Source organism: Grammomys surdaster, unplaced genomic scaffold, assembly GCF_004785775.1.
Source record: "Grammomys surdaster isolate TR1022 unplaced genomic scaffold, NIH_TR_1.0 146, whole genome shotgun sequence".
Taxonomy (NCBI): domain Eukaryota; kingdom Metazoa; phylum Chordata; class Mammalia; order Rodentia; family Muridae; genus Grammomys; species Grammomys surdaster.
In genome coordinates this window covers 9,510,275-9,534,855 of record NW_021604604.1, presented here as the reverse complement: position 1 = coordinate 9,534,855, position 24,581 = coordinate 9,510,275, and the positions used below count along the sequence as shown (strand labels likewise).

General features: G+C 42.4%; 1 protein-coding gene across 1 annotated transcript in view; it reads right to left on the bottom strand.

The window, feature by feature from the left end:
- The window catches only part of Itga8 (integrin subunit alpha 8), a 178,437-nt gene extending 154,303 nt beyond the window's left edge, over positions 1–24,134 (bottom strand). The window contains exons 1-2 of the mRNA XM_028764938.1: positions 23,773–24,134; positions 23,089–23,222 (exon numbers count right to left, since the gene is read on the bottom strand). Of these exons, the coding sequence (XP_028620771.1) occupies positions 23,089–23,222; positions 23,773–23,978 (340 nt within the window). The 5' untranslated portion in view covers positions 23,979–24,134. The remainder of the gene's footprint in view (positions 1–23,088; positions 23,223–23,772) is intronic.
- Between the last annotated feature and the right edge of the window lie 447 nt (positions 24,135–24,581).

Genomic DNA, 24,581 nt, shown 5'->3' with positions numbered 1-24,581 from the left:
CTAAGCAAAATCTTCTAGAAATCTGACCAAATGTTCATAATATTTTTTAAAAACTCAACTAATTAGAAACTCAGAAAGTCAACCTACATCTGAGAATCAGAAAGGACCTCACAGACACTCACACACAGACTAGCCTATTATTAGTGATTTGTGGGGCTCAGGGATAGAATGTGTGACACCTCATGAGATTGTCAATGTGGCTTTGATTAAGCAGAGGGAGAAAGTACTGGAGTGGCTTTGAAACTCCTAAGTAGTAAAAAGTCAGGAAAAGGAGACTGGCAACTCAAACATTCATAGTTAAAAGGGATCCTCAAAGGGCTTAGGAAACACAGGCTTCTGTAAGGAAAGAAGGAAGTTATGAGGAAAATAACTCCAGTTTTGTGAGACTGAATGGCCTGAGTCTGTCTGGGTGGCTACTAAGTTGTTTGCTCATTTGGTTTTGGCTTTTTTTGTTTGTTTTTTTGGTTTTGGGGTATTTTGTTGTTTTATTTTGTTTCTTTTTTTCTCTCTCTCTCTGTCCCTCTCTCTCTGTCTCTCTCTCTCTCTGTTTCTTTCTTTCTTTCTTTCTTTCTTTCTTTCTTTCTTTCTTTCTTTCTTTCTTTCTTTTTTCTTTTTTGCTACTACAAGTTGAGCTGGACAATAAATTTACCAAGAGAAGACACCATGATTATTTTGAGGAGACAATCTTTTTCTAGTTGAAAAATGCCTGTGGATGAGTTTTGTTTATTCCATTTCCAACCCAAGAAGTGTAATAGAGAAGGTTCCTACTGCATCAGTCTCAGTTCCGCCTGATCTGTTAGGATGCAGGTTTGTTTGTCTTTCATTGATTCTGAATGTACACAAGTCACCTTTTAAAGTCCTATTTGGGTCTACAAACTGACAGTAAGGCCCCATTGCAAAAGACAACACCCACACAACTCACTGAACATGGAGAGATTGAGCTGCTGCCTACATGGAACCTTCACCCCGTGTTCCAGTGTCTATGACAGGGAAGCATCATCCCAACCACAAAGCCTTTGATCTCCAATCTATTCAGCCTACAAAATACACTTCGGAAAATGACAGCATAAACCTGTGGCAGTAATCAGCCGATGTCAGATTTGACTTAAGGCCAGCTCTATGAGATACAACCCATGCCTGACGCTGCTTGGGTGACCAAGAACCAGCGTCTAAATAGCACAGGACTAGATGCTATTGGTCTTTTAAAAAAAATAACAATTAAATGACTCCTAATGACATTCTGCTGTACTTATAGATCAATGCTTTATTCAGCCATCATTAAAGAGGTTTCCTTCTACAGCAGATGGAGACAAATAAAGAGACCTAGTGGCCAGACATTATGCAGACAGAGAGATCTTGAATTGGAGCGGATAGCTGTAAAGGAGATGTCTCTATAAAATCCCTCCTCTCAAAGCTCAGGAAAACATGCAGAAGAGGAGGCAGAAGGGGTGGGGGAGAATGAAGAGATAGAGAACACCAGGAGAACAAGGCCCTCTAAAACAACTTAGCAAAGCTCCTATGAACTCACAAAGACGGAAGCAGCAACTTCAATTTGATCAATAAACAGAAGGCTCTCAAAAGACAAGGTAGCTGATGACAGAGCATTTGAAAAGATAATCCTACAGCTTTAACTGGGAGGAAAAAGCAAATTAAAAGTGTACCGAAATTTCATGTCACACCAACCAGAATGGCTGCCGTGAGGAGAACAAATGACAAATTCTTGGAAGAATGCGGGAGGAGTGAAGCCCGCTTACAGTCTTGGAGAGAGCATAAAAGACACAACCACTCTGGAAATCAGCCGCTCCATGATCCAGTGATATTATACCACTCCTGCATATTTACCCAAAAGATTCTAAGTGAGCATTTCACGGAGATACCTAGACACCTCTGTCTGTAACTATGTTATTCACAATAGCTAAGATAAGGGAAGGTTGGATACCCACCAGCAGGTGAGTGGGGAGACAAAAGGTGGCTCCTTTACACAGTGAGATTTTTATTGACTTGGAGAGTGAAATCATGTCTTGTACAGTGAAATGGATGGAGCTGGAGACCAGTGCACCGAGTGCCAGGACACGTTTCTAGGACTTTCTTATGAGCAAGATTCAGGATGAGCAGGCAGCTCAGTGGAGGTTTGGCCAGGGGGAAGCAGAGGAGCCTGTTACTGTCTGGTGGCAGCTAGAGGCAGACTCCTAGGAATCGGCAGTGGCAAATGTGTTGCTTGGCCAGTCCAGCAGTTCCCAAATGTCCTCCTGATAGCCACATCAATGATCCTCACACTCCTAGATGCCTTGATCCATGGAAGCTGCTTTCTTCCTGGGGCTCAGAGGCTCTCAGATACTGTAGTAAGTTCTTCCCTAATTACCACTGGCAAAGGGCACTCTATTTTCCTACCCAGATCCAAACCCAAATCCTAACTGCTGCACTAATAATAAGGTGGAATAGTTTGGGCGGGCTTTGTGTCCTCCAGAGCAGAAGTAGGACCTGGTCATCCCAGGTACCTAGAACATTGTCCACTGCACAGACCTGAGAAAGACCCCTCCATCTCAATAACTCTCTAGCAGCTTACAAAAGACAGGTGAAACAAAGTCCAAAATTAGGAAACACTTTTCAAGTAACTGTATCCAATTTAACATTTCCCAAGTGGCAGGAGACCATTTACAAGATGAATAAATAAGTAAAATTCTTTGCAGCTTTTTTTCTCAAGAGAAGCAACGATGCAATTAATATGTAAAGAACTCCAAAACCAATACACACACACACACACACACACACACACACACACACACACAAAACAGAAATCCAATAGGAAACCCTTTACAAATGGAAATTCTTATACATTCCTAATGGACATATAAACTAATTCAGTCACTATGGAAAACAGTACAGGGGGTCCTCCAAGAGGTGAGAACACATCAGTATTATACAGAACATATCAGTAAACTGGTATGATCAAATTTGTACCACTCCTGGTATACACCCAAAGGACTCCAGGCCAGCATATCACAAAGTTACTTTTACATCTCTGCAGCATGATTCGCAACAGCTAAGTTACAGAACAAACCTAACTGTCCACCAATAGAAGAATTTAGATAAAATGTAGATATGTACTTGGTAGGATTGTCCAGTTACAAAGAAGAACAAAGTTAGTATGGAAAAGTACAAAGACAATATAGCACACACTTGTGTTCACACAGGGCAGAACTGAAAATGTCTCAGATTTCTCACATTCATAAACATTACAGTTCCTTTTCTATTTTCTACCCATCCCAACTTCCTCCTCTAGATGTGTCAGCATCATGAATTGTGTGTGTGTGTGTGTGTGTATCAAAAAATAATACTGGAGCTAAGAACAGAGCTCAGTCAATAAAATGCTAGCCTGCAGGCATAATGAACTGAATTTGGTCCCCATTACCCACACAAAAGTTATATGAGGTTGCATGCCTGTATAATCCCAGCACTGAGGAGAGAGAAGTAAGAGCATCCTTGGGCTAGTTACTTTAGTCACATCAGTGAGCTTCAGTGAGATCCTGTCTCAAAAATGTAAGGTGAAGAACAAACAAAGAAGCGGGCTGACATCGAGCTCTGGCCTCTGTGTACACTCACACATACACGCACATAAACACACAAATAATATCATGAACAATATAGATCCAGGCTCTACCTCTGTCAAGGGACAGACAGCAAATGTTTCAGGTTCTGCTATCTTCCAGTCTTTTACAACTGCCCAGGCCTACACTCAAACCACAGACAGGACAGAGGAAACTGGGCTTGGCTGAGTCTCAAAGAATTTTATGTATGGGTACAGAAACTAAAATTCCATATGATTTTTTTAATGTGTAAAGTTAAAACTTTAAAAGTATACATAGCTTACAGGTTGTGTAATAATAATAATAATAATAGAAAAGATAGTTCAAAATATAGTTGTAGTTTGCCAACATTCAAAAGGCTATTTTTGAATTGATAAACAGCATTCTGTAATCTTTAGGTAGCTGAATGTGTTTGTGTTTCACACTTAACAAGTCTGTAAGAGACAGCATAAAGGGCTAGCTGTATAGACAGACACACAGTTATATAGAAACATAGATAGTTACATTGGTGGACAGATGGACTCATTGGCCAACAGATAAATCCAATTCATTTCTATATAATTCTTATGTAGTATTATATCCCATTAGATAACCATGTATGTTTTAGGTATCCATCTCACATGGTTAGAAATTTTATTTCTTTTTGTTTTGATATTACTAAACACGTGGGCTCTGAGCATTCTTATAAAACCCAATTCATCAGATATTAAAATTAGCTGTAATTCCCAGGTCCACCAGCAGAGCAGCGGGTGGGGGTGGAGCATCTGCTATTCAGGGCAGTTAAGGTTTTCTTAGTCATTTGGCTGGGAAACAGCAGCTCAGATTTGCTGTTGTTGTTTGCTGTTAAGCTCCTTCAATACTAGTATCTTTGACCGCCATTTTATGTTTGTAGACCGTTCATTCCTCTCTATTAATTTCTCATGTATATCCTTTATTTATCTTCTTGTTTGTATATTGATTTTACTGATTGTATAATCAATCATACGCTTGGAGTATTGATTTCTTTGATTTTATGTTGCAAATTTCTCCCCCCCCCTTCTCTCTTCTCTTTGTCTTTTAACTTTACAGAGTTCACTATTCATGCAGAACTTATCTTTGCACACTGTGGTAGAGCTTACCTCAGCACATAGAGCAATGTGTCCCAATGCCACTGAATTACCTTCTTTTCTTTCCACTGTGACCAAATAACTGACAGAAGCCACTGAAGGGAAGAGACCCTGATTTCCATTCAGTGTCTAGTGAAGAAGCCATATCAACAGGAGGAGGCTAGTCCAGGTCAGGTGACTTGGCTTGTCAGGTGACTTGACTAGTCACATCCCATCAGTGAAGAAGCATACTGCACGACACTGAAACAAAGGCTAGGCTATATTTTTCAAAGTCCCCTGACTCCAGTAACCAACCTGCCGCCCCCATCTCCTAAAACTTCTACAAGTTCCCTTAACTGTGTTATACTGGGAAGCAAGTGTTAGACACATGAGTCTGTGGGATACATTTCACATTCAAACCATGACAACCACGTATTGACCAGTTAATCTCTATTTGCTCAATGATGCTTATTTTATCTCTGGAAGAAGGAGGAGGAGGGGAAAGAGGAGGAGGAGGAGGAGGAGGAGGAGGAGGAGGAGGAGGCGGAGGGGGAGGGGGCGGGGCCCCGCCCGAGGAGAAGGAGGAGGAGAAAAACAAACAAACAAAACACTCCTTATCCCAGGGGCAACATAGCCTCCCTGTTGCCTCAAACACTCTCAGTTTGTGGGGTTTGTTAAGAGGAAGACACAGTGATGATCTGTCCTGTGAACACACTCAGCCTTTAAGACTCCCCTACTGCTGTTGCTCTTCCTGTTTTCTGAAATGTTCTACCTACTGTGATATTCAGGCCTGAGAGCGCTGTCCTCTTCATTGCTCAGGTGGAGGTTAAAACACCTACCGCCCCAACATACACAGTTCCTAAGTCACCTGACTCTGAGACCATCTTGTCATCCTTTGTACCTTTTTTTATAGCACTGACTGCTGTCTGAGATAACAGTATGTTAGTCTTCACATGTATTGGCTTTCCCTTGATAAAATACATTAATTCCATGCATAGAGACATCCCGTCTCTCCTCTGCAGTGTCCACTTCTGGAATAATTCACAGCATCCTGCAAATTGTCCATAAGTGTTTATTGAATGAATGGTCCAGTTTCCATGCATTCATTCAGAAGTTTCCCAGGATAAATTATTCAGGCCAACTTTATTGTTGTTGAAAAAGTAAATGTGTGCATGCTGGAGAGGAAGGAAGGGAAGGAAATAGAGAAGAAGGGAGGGAGGGAAATAGGAAAAGAGAAGGGGAGAGAGAAGGAAGAAGGGAAAGATGGAGAGAGGGGGGAGAGAGAGAGGAGAGAGAGATTGATTCACCCTTTATATTTCCTTTAATACACTTCTATAACTCAGAGGTGTAGATAAACCTGAAGATACCCTGAGAAGACACGAAGCCAACCTGAGAAATACAGATTTCTGTCAGCAAACAGCAACCTTTTGGCCTGTTGTATTTTCTGGGCTGTGAATGATCCCCCTTAAGCTGGTATGTCTGGGCAGTCTGGGTCCTGATCCTAGTGTGTGGCAAGCCTGCCAGCTTTAGGTTTTTTGGGAGGGCAGGGGGCGGGAGGGAATGCATGCTTGGGAGCAGGAGCAGGGTAGGAGGTGGTGCACACACTGCAGAGTTCTCTAGTCTGTTTAGTGAAATGAGAAGAATTGAAGGAGTGAGACTAGATCACCAGTGGAGGGGTGGGAAAGGCTGAGACCACACAGGTGTGGCCAAACACTTTGGCAGACAGAATAACTTTGGGAAACTATTTATAAAACTCTCGACCTCATTTTGGAAAAACAGTAAGTTTGGCTCTAGTTTTCGGTCATCACTTCCAAGCCTGTCGCCTCAGGGGCTTTCTTCAAGCTGTTGTGGGAGCTGTCCAGACAGTTTTGATCAAGAAAAGAGGGAAAGAAATCTTTAAATGTTTAAATCTTGATCATCAACAAATGTGCTGTAAAAGTTGCCTTTAAGTTGAAGCTATGCTTGTGAGACCAAAAAAGATTCATACATAAAGGTCAAGATAAAATGATGGTGTCGGATGATCCTTTATCTAAAAGAAACAAACCCAAGAAAAGGACGTGGGTCAGGTTTTATGTCAGAGAAAATTAAAGTCTCAAATGGATTACTCTCAATTCCCCATGGAAAAGTGATAAAGAAAGCCCTGGGGCTCCATGCTTGGCTGTTGAGAGATCCAGTGTTTAAATAAATTTCACTGACTCATTTCTGCCTCTGATGTTCAAGAGATGTTTTATTCTGACTGGATAATCTGCTAACTGAAATTGGTGACTTACCTCATATATGTACACCCTACATCAGTAGATACGTACACAAATGTGCAAACACGCATGTAGTGTGAGTGAAATGCTTCCTTTGCCTAACAGATTGAGTCCCCACACCCTGGTCTTCACATCAGAGGATATAGGGTCTGTCTGATCTCCACATGTGAGGCTTCCTTTCTAGTCTGGTAGCTCCTATCCCCCACTGAGTTACACACACACACACACACACACACACACACACACACACACACACTGATCCTTCTTATTTCCAACTTCTCTAAGTAATTTTCTTAAAACCTGTTTGTAAGTGGAGGGTAGGATGGCTCATGCCTGCAATCCTTACACTTGGGTGACAAAGGCAGGAGCATTAACCAGTTTGAGGCTAGCCTGGGCTAATTAGTGAGACCCTGTCCTAAAATAACAAACAAACAACAAAAGGGCTGGTTTTGGATCTCATCATAGGAGTGTTTTCCTAGTATGCACAAGCCTCTAAGTTCTATGCCAACACCAAGTGAATATACGAGGTTATAAATTCTCTTTTTAAGTTGAAAATTTGTAGATTATTTTAAAATTTTCAAACAATGAAGTGTTTTGCAAGCAGCTTCCTTCTCTGTGGATCTTAGTGATGGGAACTAAGCGATGTTGTTAACAGCAGCTTGAAGTATTTTCTCTGTTATTTGTCAATGGGATTATTTCATAGTCTGGGGAGAATGGAAGATCTGGGAAATGCTTTATATCTGGTTAGAAGACAATTTGTCACCTTAGAGTTATTATCAATGACAAGAGAGATACTTGATTGGTTCTTTTGTGACAAGGATGGGCCATGTGTTTGTTTTCTTCTTTCCCTCCTTTCTCTCTCTTTCTCTTTCTTTCTCTCTCTCTCTCTCTTTCTTTCTTTCTTTCTTTCTTTCTTTCTTTCTTTCTTTCTTTCTTTCTTTCCTTCCTTCCTTCCTTCTTTTCTCTCTCTTTCTTTCTTTTCTTCCTTCCCCCTACCTCTTTTCTTCTCCCCTCTCTCCTTCCCTCCCTTCCTCCCTCCCTCCCTCCCTCCCTCCTTCCCTTCCTCCCTCCCTCCCTCTCCTTCCCTCTCCCTCTCTCGTTCTTTCTTTCTTGGTAACTTCATATCCCTTCCTTGCCCCTTGCTGCCTACAGCAGGCAGAAGAGCTGGCCTTGAGGGTAAGCTCTTGAGAGCTGGCCCTGCCTTTTACCAGCTGCAGCACTCAGGAGAGTGGGCCCTTTACCTTGCCTGGGCAGCACAATAGAGCTGGCCCTGCTGGAGTGGGCTTGAGAGCAGAAGAGCTGACCCTACCCTCTGCTGGCTGTCTCATTGGGTGAGCTAGCCTGGGCAGTGCTAAAGAGCCTCACCCTGGTCATGCAGGCACAGGAGAGCTGGTGACATGACCAGCTCAGCTACCACCCAGGGTTTTAAGCTGGTCTACCCCAACATCCACTCTACCTATGAACTGCTGGAATTTGTGAAGGAGCCTGTCCTACAGATCTCAAGCTGCAGGAGTTCCATGACACAAGACAACAACAGGATGTCTGAGGGGAGTCCCAGTGAGGATCCAGCATTGATAGTGTAGCAGGAGCCAGAGGCCTCGAACCAGACAAATGACTCAGTGCAATGAACATCTGCAAGTGAAGAAGTGTGGACAAAGGGAATCCCGTGGGACAGACACACTGTGACACACTGCAGCTTCCACAGTGAGATGTTTTTCCTTTAGGAGGAGAGGTTGCAAGGGTGGAGGATGGGTATGAAGGAATGGGTAGACAAGTGGGATAGGTGCACGATGTGAAATTAACAAATAATCAGTAAATGTTAAGTTAAAAAGCTAGAGAAGGGTGCCTGAAGGTTGAGTTCTATCACACTGCAGCAGAGAGGACATTACACTCCAGTTTCCTGGATGTACTTTCTGCTCATCATGGTAAGCTCATTCAGCCGTTCACAATCTGAGAACAGAAAAAATAAATTATGCCATTCTGAAAATTGTGAAACTTTGAAATTCATTTGTCAAAACCACAATTTTAGTGTTTTTCTCCATATGTAACGAAATATTAAGATGCTTAACTGAGACAAATTTGAGCTTTCAGAGTTTAAATAATAATTTTCATCTGTATGGGTTTGGGAAAGCCATCGTAAAGATTATATTACAATAATTCCTATTATATATTTTCCTGCCCTGGATGAGAACATAATTTTTCTATAATTATTTCCATATCGAAATCATCTCCCAAAGAATAGAGAACACATTCCCAGCTTCTTGTTCTGAATAACCATAGTAGCTAACCAGTGCTATTTAGAGTTTTGTTTAGCAATAAAAATGAATGAGTTTTCTACACCATATAATAATATTTGAAATGTTTTTCATATGTAACTTAACTAAATTTTTTTGTAAAGTTTGTTCTCCAAATACATATGGACTTTTGTTGAGACCATGTGAGCTATTTTGGAGGGCGGGAATTCTGCTGATTTATATGGTGCCACCAGAGAAACGAGAAATTAGAAAGAAACAAACAACCCATGATCTCCCCAGGAGAAATCATAAGCCACCTATATGTAGATCATCTTAGAAACAAGGACAAAAGCAACTCCCAAGTGTGGCGCATAGGCTGAGAGGCAGACTTGTCTGCGGTTGGTCTGAAGTGATAAAAACCATCAATTTAATCTCAGCTTTGACAAATCACTTTGCTATACTCACATTGGCTGGGTTAGTTTTCTCTCTTACTTATGCACATGTATGTGAACACACACACACACACACACACACACACACACACACATCACTCTTCAGATGTCTCTCTACATCCTTTCCTCTGATATAAGCTTTCCTTGACTTAGAAAATGTACATATTCCAATCAAATATGAAATCTTTCTGCATCCTTAAATTCTTTTTCATTCCCTGCTATTAGGACACCTTAGAATAAAACTTCAATGCACTGGTCATGTTTTTTTTTTAATTTATTAGTTTTCTGTGATATGAGGCAAGCCTGTTAACCAAGTCAGGAGCCTGGACTACATCCTCAAAAACCATCAACCCCATGATCCACAATTCCATTCCATCATCACTTTCTGCTGGTTGGTTCTCTTAATCTCTCTCAAATCTCAAGTTGTTGCATCTCTTTCTGCCTCTTAGACATCATTCCTCATGGCAGCTACTGTACTCCTCAGCTTCAGCTGCTAACATGGCTCCTCTTGCTCAACCTTGCCACCTTCAAATTCATTCTCCACCCCAATGGCAGAGATGTTTCTCCACCGAAAAGCCAGCCATAAAGAGCCTGCCATCTTGCCAGGATCATTTTTGTCATTTCTAACCCTGTGACTTTAGTTTAACTCCTTGAGTTTTTAAATGTTCATTCTCCCTCAAGCCCCTCTTCTAGATTTTCTCTTTGTCTTAGAATTCTCTCCCTCCCAAGGCTTTCTTGATCATATGCCTTGGGTATAGGTCCAGCTTTAAAACCCTAATATGAACTTCCAATATGGCTTATATTTTTCAAAGCCACAGAATCTGTCTATTTAGTTCTTAATCATTTATTTGCATAAATTAATGAAAAGGAATCTCAGGAAGTCACTAGTTGATAAAGATGTCTTCAATATGACCTCAAAAGAATGCTTTAAATACAGTATCTGATTGGGTTTCAGAATAAGGGCTGTGTAAACTAACATCTCTTGGTAGCACTTGAGAATATATTTTAGCTACCATCCTGTTGCTGGGTTGACTAGTCCTTAGAATTCTATCTTCTTTGTTAGAAGACAATGAAGTAAAAATGGCCCCAGCCATTCAACTAAGGAAATAGTTCATGCAATTACATTTTTACATAGATTGTTTGTGTGTGCCTGTGCACATGGGTGTGCATAAACTACAGTACATGTGGAGGTCTGAGGACAGTTTACTGGAGTTGATTCTCTCCTTCCACATTTTTGTGGGTCCCAGGGGTTCACCTCAGGTTGCCAGGTTTGTGCAGAAGGCACCTTCCCCCCACCTCATATGAATTTTAAAAAATAACTCTTCCTGATGTTGTTCAAATAGGCACCACAGAATCCAGGACTTCTTTGTCTGCAGTTTATACTTTGGAAGAGTAATCTCCAAGATGGTGTTGTCCTCTGGGAGATTTTTCTTAAGTTCTACCCCATCCAGTTACAGCCATGTTATGGGGTGAGTGGAGGCAAAGGTACACTCACTCAACAAATGCATACAGAAAAGGTTGTGTATCTATTGCCTGGGCATGTTGTTACTTCAATACTCAATATGTTCTGTATTCACGATATCTATGTTTCCCTCTCCTCCCAGTCTTCTCTGCCTCCTCATTCTCATCTGATGGCTTTGCTTTTTGTTTCACTGATAAAATCTGAAGACAAAATGCGGTTAAAGGTCACTTTCTTCCTGCCTCCCATAATGCATCAGCTACTTGCAGATGTTTGCTTCTTCTACCTTTCTACCCAGGGCTAAGGATGAGCAGTCTTCCCTTCATGATCCTCCAAGGCTAGACCTTCTGTTTATTTTAGAGCCCCATCCATTCCCACTTAACGTGCATCACTCTCTCTTTCAGTCAACATTGTTTCTTTTCATTCCCTCTGGTTAATTTCCATCATATTGCAACCACGACATGGTAGCTACCGGATTATTAAAATTTCCGAATTCTACATATAGCTTTGCACATTTGCCCTCTCTCATCATCTGTTCCCAGTCTGTTCTGACACATTCCCTTGAAACTACTTTTTAAAACCAAATGCACAACTTTCAGTTACCAAAACAAATCTTTTCATTCCTCATCACATTTTGCTGACATCCTGACTTTCATCTAACAGGGCTCTCTGTGCCTTACACACTCTCCTTTGGACCCCACCCTTCTCTGGAGATTGGTTTGCTCTGGGTCTCAGTTTTAATCTGGAGACTGCTTCTTTTCTATTTGCTCACTTTGCCACTCTATGCTTGGTTAGCATATGCCCCGTAAGTAAGCCATTGTCTTAAATATCATCTACACACAGCTTCCAAATTTAAAATCCCAGGCATCTTGCACAAGGCCTGGGTCTATTTATCCAACAGCCCATTTGACATCCATTTGGAGGTCTAATAAGCATCTCAAATTTCACATATCTGGATTCAACTCTTGCTATTTCTTCCAATGCATACTCCGTTCCCAGTGTTCACTCTCAGTCTGCTTACTCTGCGAGCTAAAGTCAAACTCTTCCTCCTTCTTCACATTGATCCAGAACTAGATCCTTTTAACTGACATGTGAAGTCCAGCCCCACCCATCTCTCGCTCCCCATCGCTCCTATCCATGTCAAGCTGTATTTCTATCCTTGCACAGTGGTAAGCTGCCCCTGCCTTATCCTCTTGGCTTCTGTTTTGGCTTGTATTCTGTTCTGTTCTGGATAATATATTCTTTATCCAAAAAGCTCAGCTTTTCCTTTAAAATAAAACATAATTCAAACAATCTTACTTCTTACTCAAAACTCCCCCATTGGCTGTGCATTTCTTTTAGTATCAAAACCCCAGATCTCAACCCTGGCTATGAAAGTTCCATAGAATTTAGTGCTGGTCAGAATCTTGAAAGGCACAATCCCATGTCATAATATTAAGTGTTTAGATTCTGAAAGGTCAAAATCCATAAGGTTTATAGTGCCTAGAATCTAAAATCCCTGAAATCACAGTCCTGAAAGATTACAATCCCAAATATTGAGCCCCAAAACTTTCCTAACCACAGTTCCCTCTGAAGGGGAAGAGGCAGGAAGGAAAGTCAAGTTCTAGGAAAGACATTAGAGTGTTTGGCTGCATACAGGATGGCTGCATCACATCCAGCAGAACGAAAACACGGAAGCCTGCTAAGGCATTATTTTGAGTGTGTTTCCAGGGGCAAGTACTGTATCCAAATGGCCCCAGGCTTTTAGAAAGATTTGGAAGGTTCTGGTTCACTTCATGTATTTTTCCTCATTTGACTCCATGAAATTGCATTAGCACAATGTTGATTTACTTTGTGTGCATTGTGCATGTACTTAAAAACATCCATGTTTCCTCAGGAGATGATCCTTTGTATGTTTGTATTTGTGAAACATATAAGGTCTACTAATCTCAGCTCTTTGGATAACTGTGCATTCAGAGGTGCCCCATGGAGGTGTTGTTTTTAAATTTGAGGATTTAAGTTCAGACTTGTATACAATGTATTTTGATCACATCCACTCCTACATACCTCCCAGATCTATTGCCCTCCAGATCTTCCTCCCAACTCCACATAGTGTTAGTTTCACCCAATGAGTCCAGTTGGCTCAGGGGTCACTGTGGAAGAGGAAGTAGGAATGGTATGAAGCAGAGGTTGTTGAGGACTCTGAGAAACCATGTTTCCCATGACGTTTTGATGGATCTCATGAAATGTTTCACCTTTGTGTGTCCATTGTAGTATCTCCAATGGCCATAGTTAAAAGGTTGGTTGCACCCAATTACCAACCTTTGTGAGGTACGTTTATATATTTTTTAAACCTACTTCTTTTTTTAAATTGTGTGTGTGTGTGTGTGTGTGTGTGGTGTGTCCATACACGCATGCCCAAGAGCATATTAAATATAATCAGAAGCATGGACCTTCAAGATCATGACTCAATCTTGCCTTCAAAAGGCTCTCTGGTCTAATTTTCTACTCTTTCCCTACTCTCTAAGCACAAGCCTTTCTTTATTGTCCATAGTCATTCACCTCCAGATTTTAACCCGGATGACACTCTAAAATGTCTTTATAAGCCTCATGTAACTTAGGCCCTTTCTGAAGTATCATCCCAGCCCAGTGAAGTCCTATTGACCACTTGGGTTGGGCAAAAATAATAACCTTCATGTATCTACACACTTATAAATGAATTCTAAGTAACTAATAACGAGAGCTGGGTCTGAAGTCTAATCCAGATTCTAGTCACCTGACCTTAAGACAGACAGGGTTTCCTGCTTGTTAACGTAGTCCAATGTAATAACATGACTTCTGCAAAGCAGGAAAGGAAGCCCAGAGGAGAGTCATGCAGAAGCATGTGGCCATCATGGCGAGCTTTAAAAAAATGGGCAGGGCCACCAGCCAGAGCACAGGGGCAAGCTACAGCCTGGGAAAGTCAAGGAAGCTGTTTTTCCCAAGCACTTCCAGAAAGAACATGGCTCTGCCAAGATCTTGATTTTAGCTCAGGGAGACCAATTTTAGCCTTGGACTTTCAGAGCTCTCTGGCAATCAGTGTGTGTTGTTTAAAGCCTCTTGAGTATGTACCACTGTTCTGTGGTAGTAATAGGAAGCTGATGATCGACTCAGGCTGAAATAAATGCTCAGGCACAAACCCATACACTTCTTTCTCAGCCTCTCAGCTTGTCCCTGCTTTTCCTTGCACTCCCTATTAAGGCAAAGCCAAAGCTCTTCTTGTGACCATATGCAAGGGTCTAGAAGGTCTGCCTGTATACTGTCACTAAGCTTTATTTAAAACTCTATAAGGCAAGTTTTTCTAGGCAGTTAAGGAAGAGACCACAAAGGAACCCAAAGTGAACTGAGGCATGTGTGTGAAGAGAAAGAAGCAGCACCAAGTTGCAGCGGGAAGATGTTAATTAAGCAATGTGGCAAGAGGCTGGCATGTAAGGGCACCATCTGCCTGAGCTTTGGGAGGTGGCAATGAATGCAGCTGAAGGATCTACAGCCTGGCCATTAGGAGCCTCCCTTCCTAGATAGGGCATCGGACAGTGGGTACAGCATGGGTCCTATAGGGTTCTTCAGTAAATGGATGCTGTAGCAATGCTGTTACCTCTTCTCTAGTCTCAGTGTGTCCTGGGACTCATTATAGACTGATAGAGTCTTTTATACTATCATAAAGCATCTGCACCTATCTGCCAAACCAGAGATAGGGAAAAAATCAGCTTGACGCTACTAAGTAAATGCCTTACAGAGCAATTGCACACATTTTGATATGTAAAATACTGTGCTTGACGTGGGTGCTCAGCTTGGTGACTACTGACAAGGGGTCCCACACTCAGGTTCCACAAGTCCTGTAATGCCAGGTTAGGGCACCTTATGGCACAGATGTATTCTTACTCAACCTTACTCAACGATAGTTCTATAAATCAAATAACTACTAAAGATGGTTCTACATCTTCACTCTCACTCAGGAGAAATGGTGTGCACTCATCACGCAAAACATGTGTTGTCACAGATTCCCGTTTTATTAGATGAGAAGTTGCTGTAGCTGAAAGGATCTCAATGCCCATGTGCTCAGAGCAATGGTTATAGAAACAAACTGGATCATATTAAATATGCAACTTTCTTGTATTCTCCAAACAGGCTCTTTTTTCTTTTTCATTTAAAAATTTACCCGTTGCTACGTACAGGAACATTTGCTCTTGTCTACTTCTCTGGATTTGAGCAATTACATTTAGTCAAACACGCATCACAATAACCAGGATGCAGAAAGTCCCACCATGTTGCCCTATTCAACCCCTGCTGTTCCATTAAACTTGGCTCTTCCCATTTGGAGTGCTCATTTCAAGAAAGACCCTAGTTTTGCAGCAGACACCGTATCTTTACAAAAATAATCCAAGGGGCAAAGGATCACTTTGGGCAATGTTTGTGGATCTAGAAATGTTTCTCATCTTGACAGACCTCTGGGGTGCTGCTATTTAACACCCGAGATCCCAATTCTGGCCTTTCTGCATGGCTGAGATTGAACTGTGCTCCCCCCGAGACTGTCTGGTGACATTCCTCCAAGCTCTGCCCGTCTGCATTTCATAACAGTGCAGAACTGGCGTAAGAGGTGGAATGTTTTGAATATAAACCACTTATCAGTGAATCACAATTTGCTTGGCTATCTCAAATCTCCTTATAACATGGCCTACAACTGGCATTACTTCTAATCTATTTTAGGACTCATTGTACAGACACACCTTGTATGCAACTACACATGTTTTTGGTAAGCATATGCTGAAATTGAATTTTGAAAAATTAGATTTTTTTTAATTAAATGTACTAAACGTGGCTGTTGTGTCTGCCATGTTCCTCATCCTCATCACGGATGCAGGACTTGCTACCCAGGGCTGTCGCAAGCGCCCACCTCAGCCAGTCCACTTAAATGTCAAAGTGCAGTTTTCTTCTTTTAGAATAATTTCAAGACTATTTCCAATATTTCTCACAGAACACTGCATCTGTTGCCTGGCGTATTCTTGCCAAGAACCTGGAAGCCTGCTCTCTCACACAGACTTCCAGCTTCTTGAAAGAATTTTGCAGATTAAGTAACAGGCGCCTAGTGTTCATACGACTCAACTAGCCGTGGAGCAGATCTGTTTCCTATTTCTGGTTGGAGTTCCAAGGGCTTCCTCTTTCTAATTGCTTCCTCCTTCTCCTTGGTTGCTAAGCACTGTGGGGTCTGATGCCTCCTCCCTTCTCCTATCAGGCCCAGTTGTTTTTGTTGTGGGAAAGTCTGAGCCAATGGAGATTCCTTTAGGAATGCAGGGTGGGTGTCTCTATGAGGCCAGCTATCTGGGAATTTTCATAGGAAAAGTAGAGGGGTAGCTGAATGAGTCTTGGTCAGACAAAATTAGCATATGGCTAGTACTACTTCTGCATATGTATTTATATTTATATATATATATATTGCCTTCTATCTTTATATGTATCTATCTATCTATATATTCATCTGTATATATTTATGAATAATAAAACTTTATTTATTTATTTATTTATTTATTTATTTGGTGATGAAAAACAAACTCAGGGCCTCACCCATGTTAAGAAATCTCTCGGCCAATCATATATAGCCCTAGTCCCATTATCCCCATCCTCTTCATCCTTACTTTCATCCATTTGCTGAGCTAGGGATTGGGAGTTGATCCTAGGGCTTCCTATGCACTGGACAAGCATTCTGCCACTAAGTTCTCTCTCCACCTCCCTTGTCTTTTCATTTTGAAGCTGGGTCTCACTCAGTGGTCCAGGCTGGAATTGGACTTACTCTAGAGCCCAAGGAGGCCCTGAATTGTCCATATTCTAACGCCAGGCTTCCACGCAGCCAAGATTACATGTGCACTAGCACTCTTGGCTCCATTGTGGCCCCTTCAAAGGAGAAGGTCATTGCTGTACCTCCCCTCCCTCTTCTTGGTTTCATTTGAGCTCCCTGGAGTACAGCCTTCTGCTCTTCCTGAGTTTTATCACATTCAAGGTCTTCCTTCCATCATTTGCTTGAGTAGCTTTGACCTATATCTTCCTTTCTTTCTGCTCCACCACCACCTGGGGTGAGTGGAGGAAGGGTGGGAGGGGTAGGGGAGGGAGGGATGGGAGGAAGGAGGGAGGGAGGGAGGGATGGGGGAGACTGAAAAAGCAAGGCTCTGTCGCCAACAAGTTTCCCACCTCTCACATAAGGAAACCAGCACAGCCCACACTATCACAAAACAAGCCAGTCCCAGTGTGGTACGGCAGCCAGATGCTGAGAACTGCTAGCGCTGTGGATTAAGGCAACATTAAAGGAGACAGCTCCCACCAAACGAGGGATTCCATTTTCCAAGCCAATCCCAGCATAAAAAAGAAAAGAAATGTTCCACGGTCACATGCGTCTCTGACTATGAGTGGATTCCATTCGACTTCCTCTGTCCTTAACTGCTGTTGTGACAATCGTTATTAGCATATGTAGTTAGTTTTCCAATCCAAGTCTGTCACTTGGGAATTAAAAAAACGTCAAATATTTTCTGGATGGTGCTCATTGCAGCGCTCCTCCATTTATAATTTCGTGACCCATAGCCGAAAACATTGATTTCATTCATCCATCCTTGACCGGAAGGATTCTAGTCTACCGATCCTGATGGCATCCTCACAATCGCTCGGGAAAGTGGAGGAAAAAGAAGAAATGAGCCTTGGAGCTTCACATGCACGAGGCAGATGCGAGCTTTTGAGTTTTGTAGGACAGAGGCGCAGTGCAGAGACAAAAGGGAAAGAAATCGAGTCAGCAAACAGGAGGGATTCCGTCCCATTGAAGTACTGGTAAAACGGAGGGGGAAGAGAGAAGCGCTTCTATGGAACTACTTGATTTTATACAGAGCAGGGAAATTATCTACTCCTTGCCCCTCCCCCATCACCATGTGCTTCTTTTAAAACCCCCTCTTTCTGGACTTGAAAGGACCAGAATTTGATAATATTCATGCGTTTGAAGTCCTGGGCTTTTGAAAACTTCCTCTAGTTTTGTATTTATCACACAATATAGTGAGAAATGAAATCCAAGTTTATTTTGATAAAGTAAAAATAAAACGATGATCAGTTAACAAAAAAGAATTAAGTTAGTAGGTAACCTTTAAAAGGAAGCAGTTAGTCTTAAATAAATTATGGTAGGTTCTGGGACTAAGTTACATGGGTTCTTCAGTATCTACCCGAGGATAGTTAGGGGTTACACCAGCAAAACACTGAATGGTAGACATCTCAGGGGTGGGACATGTTGAAACAGCTTCCTTAAAAAAAAATCATATTTTCTCAGTATCTTACCTTGAGTTATAATGAGAAAAATAGGCAGAGTGAAAGATGCAGATAGTGGGTAGTGTTACAGAGGAATATCAGAGAGTATATGACAACATAATATACCTGGATTCCTGACACTCTATACCAGAATATATATGGCAACACAGTATACATGTATTCCTGATATTTTATACCAGAAAGTATATGGCAATATAGTATACATGTATTCCTGACACTTTATACCTCATTCCATGAATGCCACCTTGCTTCTGTCCCTAAGTGACAGCCCCTTTTTTCTCAAGAAAAGCCATCATATTCCTAGGAATATTCTAGGAAAACTCAGGCAGTAACTTATTGGGGACACTAAACAAAAAGTCAGTGGGAACTTTAAAAAGCCAGAGACATGCTTCTCTTGTTCTCTTGCTCTCTCCTCTTTTCCTCTCCCTCTTCCCTTCCCATTCCCCTCCCCCCTCTCTCTCCACGTGCTCATGGCCAGCCTCTATTTCTCTTTCTTTCTCTCCCCCCTTTCTCTTAACTTCCCTCTCCATGACCTGAATAAACTCTATTCTATACTAAAAAAAAATAAAAGTAAAAGTAAAAGAAAGAAAGAGAGAAAGAAAGGAAGGAAGAAAGAGAGAAAAAAGACAGAGAAAAACCAGAGACATTACAACCCATAATTTCCACCAAGAACAAGCCTCGTCTAAATTTCTGGTTTCTCCAAGTCTCTTGCCAAGATTGCTTCTTAGTTTAGCCTCTTGACATTGGGATTTGCAGATCCAGCTGTGGTGGGCAGGTGACAGAGGATAGAACAAAGGGAGGCAAGGTGCTCGTTGACTCTCCTGAGCCCTGAACTGGCACTCCAAGACCAGCTTCTCCCGTTTATGGGAAGAATTGAGAAAGCAGCCCAAGACTGTGTCGTTTGGTCTTGACCGCACCTTTGGGGCCGGTTTCTTGACTCATGGCCGGGGTTTTGGGTAGTTGTTTTGTGTGAGAGATTAGGAATGATGAACATGAGCGCGAAGGAGCTACTATGCATCCATCGGCCATGTTTATGCGTCTACAGTGCTGACCATGAGACCAAGTGTTGGTGATGCCCGTTGCCAACATTCAGCCTGTATTCTAGCATTCCCTCTGTTCACAAAGTCGACGCTTAAGTAAAAGGCGGCTCCGCTGACTCCCGTGATCCCATCTTGCATCAAATTACAGCTACTCTCTATTCTCCTCTCCTGGGCCATGTGAACAGAATAACTGATTAGGTGTGGAACGGCAGCAACTACTCAGCCGCATACACCTGAGTTCCAGGCTTCTGGCCACACCCACTTCTCCCCCATATTCCTTATAGGAAAAAAAAACCTGTTTCTAGACTCACAGTACCCCCTCTTGGCTGACACAGGGATATTTTCTCTCCCAGAGATTTCTATCTTCTTTTTCAGTGAGATGCCTCTCTTTCATAGGTCACTGAAGTATTAATTCCAGCCTGAATCCTTCATTTCTCTGAAACTCCATGCAGCTTTTCCTACCTCACTGCGTTTGGAAGAATAATCACAGTGTTCTTGGAGCTGAGGAGATGGCTTGGTCAAGAAAGTGCTTGCTTTGTAAGTGTAAAGGCCTGAGAGGAGGCTCCCCGGCCAGGGAGGAGAGTCAAATCTTGAAGCTCAGAGTTCAGTGAGGGATACTAACTCAAATATATGGAGGTGGGGAGAGACTGAAGAAGATAACCAAAGTCAGCCTCTGGTCTCCAGACAGACACAAACACATGCACATGTGTACTTACATAGGCACACACACACCAAGAGAGAGAGGGACACACACACAGACACCAAGAGAGAGAGGGGCACACATACACACACACCAAGAAAGAGAGACGGGAGTGGGGAGAGAGATTGAGAGGGGGGGGGAATATCTCATGTAATTATTTCAGGAATACCCATTACTGTTTCCTTTCCAGTCCTTCATGATGTTCCATTTATGAATTATCAGAGTACTAAGGTTATGGCTGATGAACAGTTGGATGCACTTCTAGCAAGAGAAAACTCTAGATATCTAGAGGCTGGGGATGTAGCTCAATAGCACAGCATTTGCCTAGTATGTGCAAAGAGTGGGGTTTGATGACTACCCTTTATAGATACACACCTACACACATCAAATCAGAAATCCTGTGTACATTTATAAAATGTAAGTCCCATGCCTGTGTGCTGAGACCCCGCGCTATGTTCTTCTACAAAGAAGCCAGTTCCCTTTACCATCTAAGTAAAACAGGTCTTTTCTTGATAGTGTTTCTACTTAGGTAATTGACAAATTTGCCCTAGCTTACTCCCTTTCTGTTCTGTTGGAAATGTTCAACTACAGTATGGGCTAAGTGCATTCTGTGGACCATTCTGGAGATCCAAACACAATCTCTCAGCATTAGTTTGCTAAAGAAAAGTGAACTTAAAGCCCCAAACAATTGTTTTACAGCAAATGTTGAAAAATATTAACTACTGTGATTTAACTACTGTAATTTAACTGGAAAGCTTCAGCTGGAGAAGCTAATTTAAAAGTCAGTTTGATGCCTGGATTCTTTGGATTTTATCTATTGGATCATGACAACAACCGAACGTGGCACTTAAAAAGACGTTCATCATAGCACATATCAATCCTTCTTTTAGCAAATGAAAAGAAAATGCTGACTATATCCTGATGTCATGCACTCTAGAATGTGCTAGAACGTTATTAAACTCATTTGTATTACTAGTCATCGCTACTGAGTGGGAAAAAAATCCAACCATTTCATCATTTAAATGCTTCCTTCCTTGAATGTAAATTCAAATAGTACAATACATTGTATCTTTCTGTTTCAAGTTTTGGATTTAAATGATCTTTTAAAAAGACAGATTAGTGGCTGGAGAGATGGCTAAGTCTTAGGAGAGCACGCTATTCTTCTAGAGGGTGAGAGTTCAGTTCCCAGCTCCTACATCATGTGATTCAACACATTCTTCTTGCCTCCATGGGCACCACACATATGTAACAAATGGGTGCACACAGAGATAGACACAAATAAACCTTACAAGAGTTATTTGGCTCAGAGAATTAAAATGGTATTCATTTCATGCTTGTATGACCAAACCTTAGATGAAGTCTTTGTGTGTGCACACATGTGGGCAGATGTGCTTGCCCAAGTAGCATATGTGGAAGCCAGAGTGTAAGGCTACATTCTCCCTGATCAATATTGCCTTATTGTTTGAAGTGAGGCCTCTCAGGGAACCTGAAGATCACTGTGTTTTAGCTAAGGTCAGCTGACTAGAGAGTTCCTTAAATGCTCTTGTCTACCAGTCACCCATGTGCTGAGGTCACAGGCACACCCCAGTATGCCTAGCTTTGATAGAGTGCTGTGGATTGCAACTCAGGCCCTCGTTTGTTCAGCAAGCCCTTTACCCACTGAGCCATCGCCCCAGCCCCAGAAGATTATTCTGAAACTAGAGATCAGTAAAGATCTAAAACTCTATTGTTTTGTTCACAAACAACTTAAAATTTCCAGTTGCTGAATTTGAATGTAAAAAAATAAAAATAAAGGTTTATAAATCTGTCTTCGAATAACCGAACTATTTCATGAAATAACAAACAAGACAGTGTGACCATAGATGGGTACGGAAATATAATTTCAAAGGTGCTTTTATGAAACATTTTTCTAATTGGGTCATAATTCAAGGTAAAGATTGCATATTTTTTCTTTAAAATGATTTCCATACTGACAGTCCTGAAATTATTTTCCCCTTCAACAGAAATCACACAGATTAAAGTCATGAGTACATATCACCTAATCAATTTTTCAAAATTCTGTGAAAATGGACATTTATATAAATTCTAGATGCAGAACAACTAGATAACCACAGGGACCATGGGGAAAGCAAGAATGATATCATAAAGCAGTTATGATGTACAAGGTATTTTAATTTACTGCCCATCACACTATCATTTGACCTGACATATTTGCATCTTTGAAAAAAAAGGATATTTACTCTCTGATAATATATATTATTTGAATGCTAACATTTGGGTGGTACGAGTTAAAACACCGAGTGATGATGGTTTCAAAACAGTACTTTTAAATTATTTTCTTAGGGCCCAAAGAAACAAAACAGCAGACAAAACATAACCAGACTGAATTGTTTAAAATGTATTTTCCTTTTAATTAAATAAGAAACATCTGTCTGGAGATTTTGAAAATGAATGTAATCCATCCACACTCTGCCTGTAGTATTTTGCATCTAATGTCCAGTATTTTGAAAGAAAATTCTTTCTGTAAAAATTAGAATGGCAAGCACCCCAGGTTGCAGTTTGAATCTACTGCAGGGCAAATCTCACCTCCGGACTTGGGAACTAGAGAATTACAAATACTCTGAAGCGAGTCTTTTTTCAGGTCTGTATTTGAGGAGCAGCCCAATTCTCTGTAGTGAAGGTAAGGTTGTAACTCTGGCCAGCCTTGAACTCACAGAGACCAGCCTGCCTCTGCCAACCAAGTGTGAGGATTAAAAGAGTGTGCCCCACTAGCCCCACAGGTCGTAACTTTCTATTGGTCCCAAGTACCCACTCCCCCTAGTGGTCACCTCTGAACAGTAGGGAAATAGAAGTTACCAGATGCAGTCAAAAGCTCAGATTTACATTAAGAGGGGGAAAAGAACGCAGAGTTGCCACGGGTAATGGCTCTGGTTCTTTTTAACTACAGAATAGCATCACTTACTGGTGGTATCAAACGGAATCTGCTTGCACTGTGCAGACCTCTCTGCCGGCCAGGGACAGTAGTAGACAGCTCCCCCTTCTACGATATCCGGCTGGCTAGTGTTGGCTTTGGGCGCCCCCACCAAGACACTGGTTCTGCAAAGAGGTTGGAGAAAGTCACTCCTCAGGGATCATTAACCTGTGCGCCCAGTCTGTAGAAGCATGCCCACCGAACTGCTGCAGGAGCGGCAGGCACAAACAGATTTACTATGGAAAGACTGCCAAACTTGATTTCCTCTTTGGAAGCCTATGAGCACCAGAAACCTGGTTTTGGAAGAGGCTGCTAATGGTTGTGCCTGTCTAGGTGGAGGTAGGTGGAGACGGTGGGGAAGGCAGATCCCAACTGTCTGCAACCTAAGGCGCTATGGGATCCGTAGGAACAGGCTGCGTTGTGGTCCTTATTTTAAAATCGACCAGAGTCTGTGCGGTCCCAATCTCTGCTTTGTATAATGCTCCTGTCTTTGAACCCACATCTATCTAGCATAAGCCAGGAAAAAAAGATGTTGGCGGCAGGCAGAGAGAAGAATCCAACCCAGAGTGGGCAGTTAGCTGAAATCTCAGACGTCCTTTCCTCCTAGAAGCTGGGACAGCTGAGGGACAGAGACAGGACCGGGGAGCGCGCCACCAACCCAACCCAGTGACTTACGTGCGCGCATCAGGTATGTAGAAGTCCAGTGAGTAGCCAAAGTAGCTGCCCTCTGGGCCACTGTACACGGTGAGCTTGTCCACGTCCAAGTTGAACGCCAGAGACGCAGAGGACAACAGCATCCCCAGCGCGGCCGAGACGCAACAGAGACGCGCGAACGGAGGTGCCCGGTTCCCCGGGGGACCGCAATGGGTTCCCGTAGACATCGCCTTCCGCCCCGAACGCTGCTCCCCCGGGATCGGGAGCCGTGGAGCCCAGAGTAGAAGGCCTGACGCTCCCCAAAGGCCAGTGTCCCGGGTCGGTGAGCTCGGCGAGTCCACAGTGACAATCCTCTCGTCCTGCGCGGCCCGCCGACCCCGCGGCTCTGGACTTGCAGAAGCAGATCCCGCGCTCGACCCTCTCCAACTCCGGGCCGGGGCCGGCGCGCTCTTGGCGCCCTCTAGCGGCTAATTCTAGGGCTGCAGGCCGGAGCTTGTGGTCCAGGACCGGTCAGGCGCCTGATGCCTGTTGAGCTTGCTGGATTTCTACAGCAGTTGCAAGTTTAAGGACCATCTAAATTTCATGGATGTCACCTCAAGCCATTGTTTTGGAGAAGCAGTGTTCCATGTGGGACGAGAACTTACTGGTTTTCCACAATTGCGCCGCTCGGATGCAAGCATGCAAAAGAGAGTGATTATCTGGGTGTCACCTCTATCCTTGAGGGATTTTTAGGGTCAATGAGTTTCTTCTTCTCCAAATGGGATTTGATATTGAAATATAACAACCCTCTTCCTCTCCTATTTCCTGACATACTAATTAAGAAACTCTGT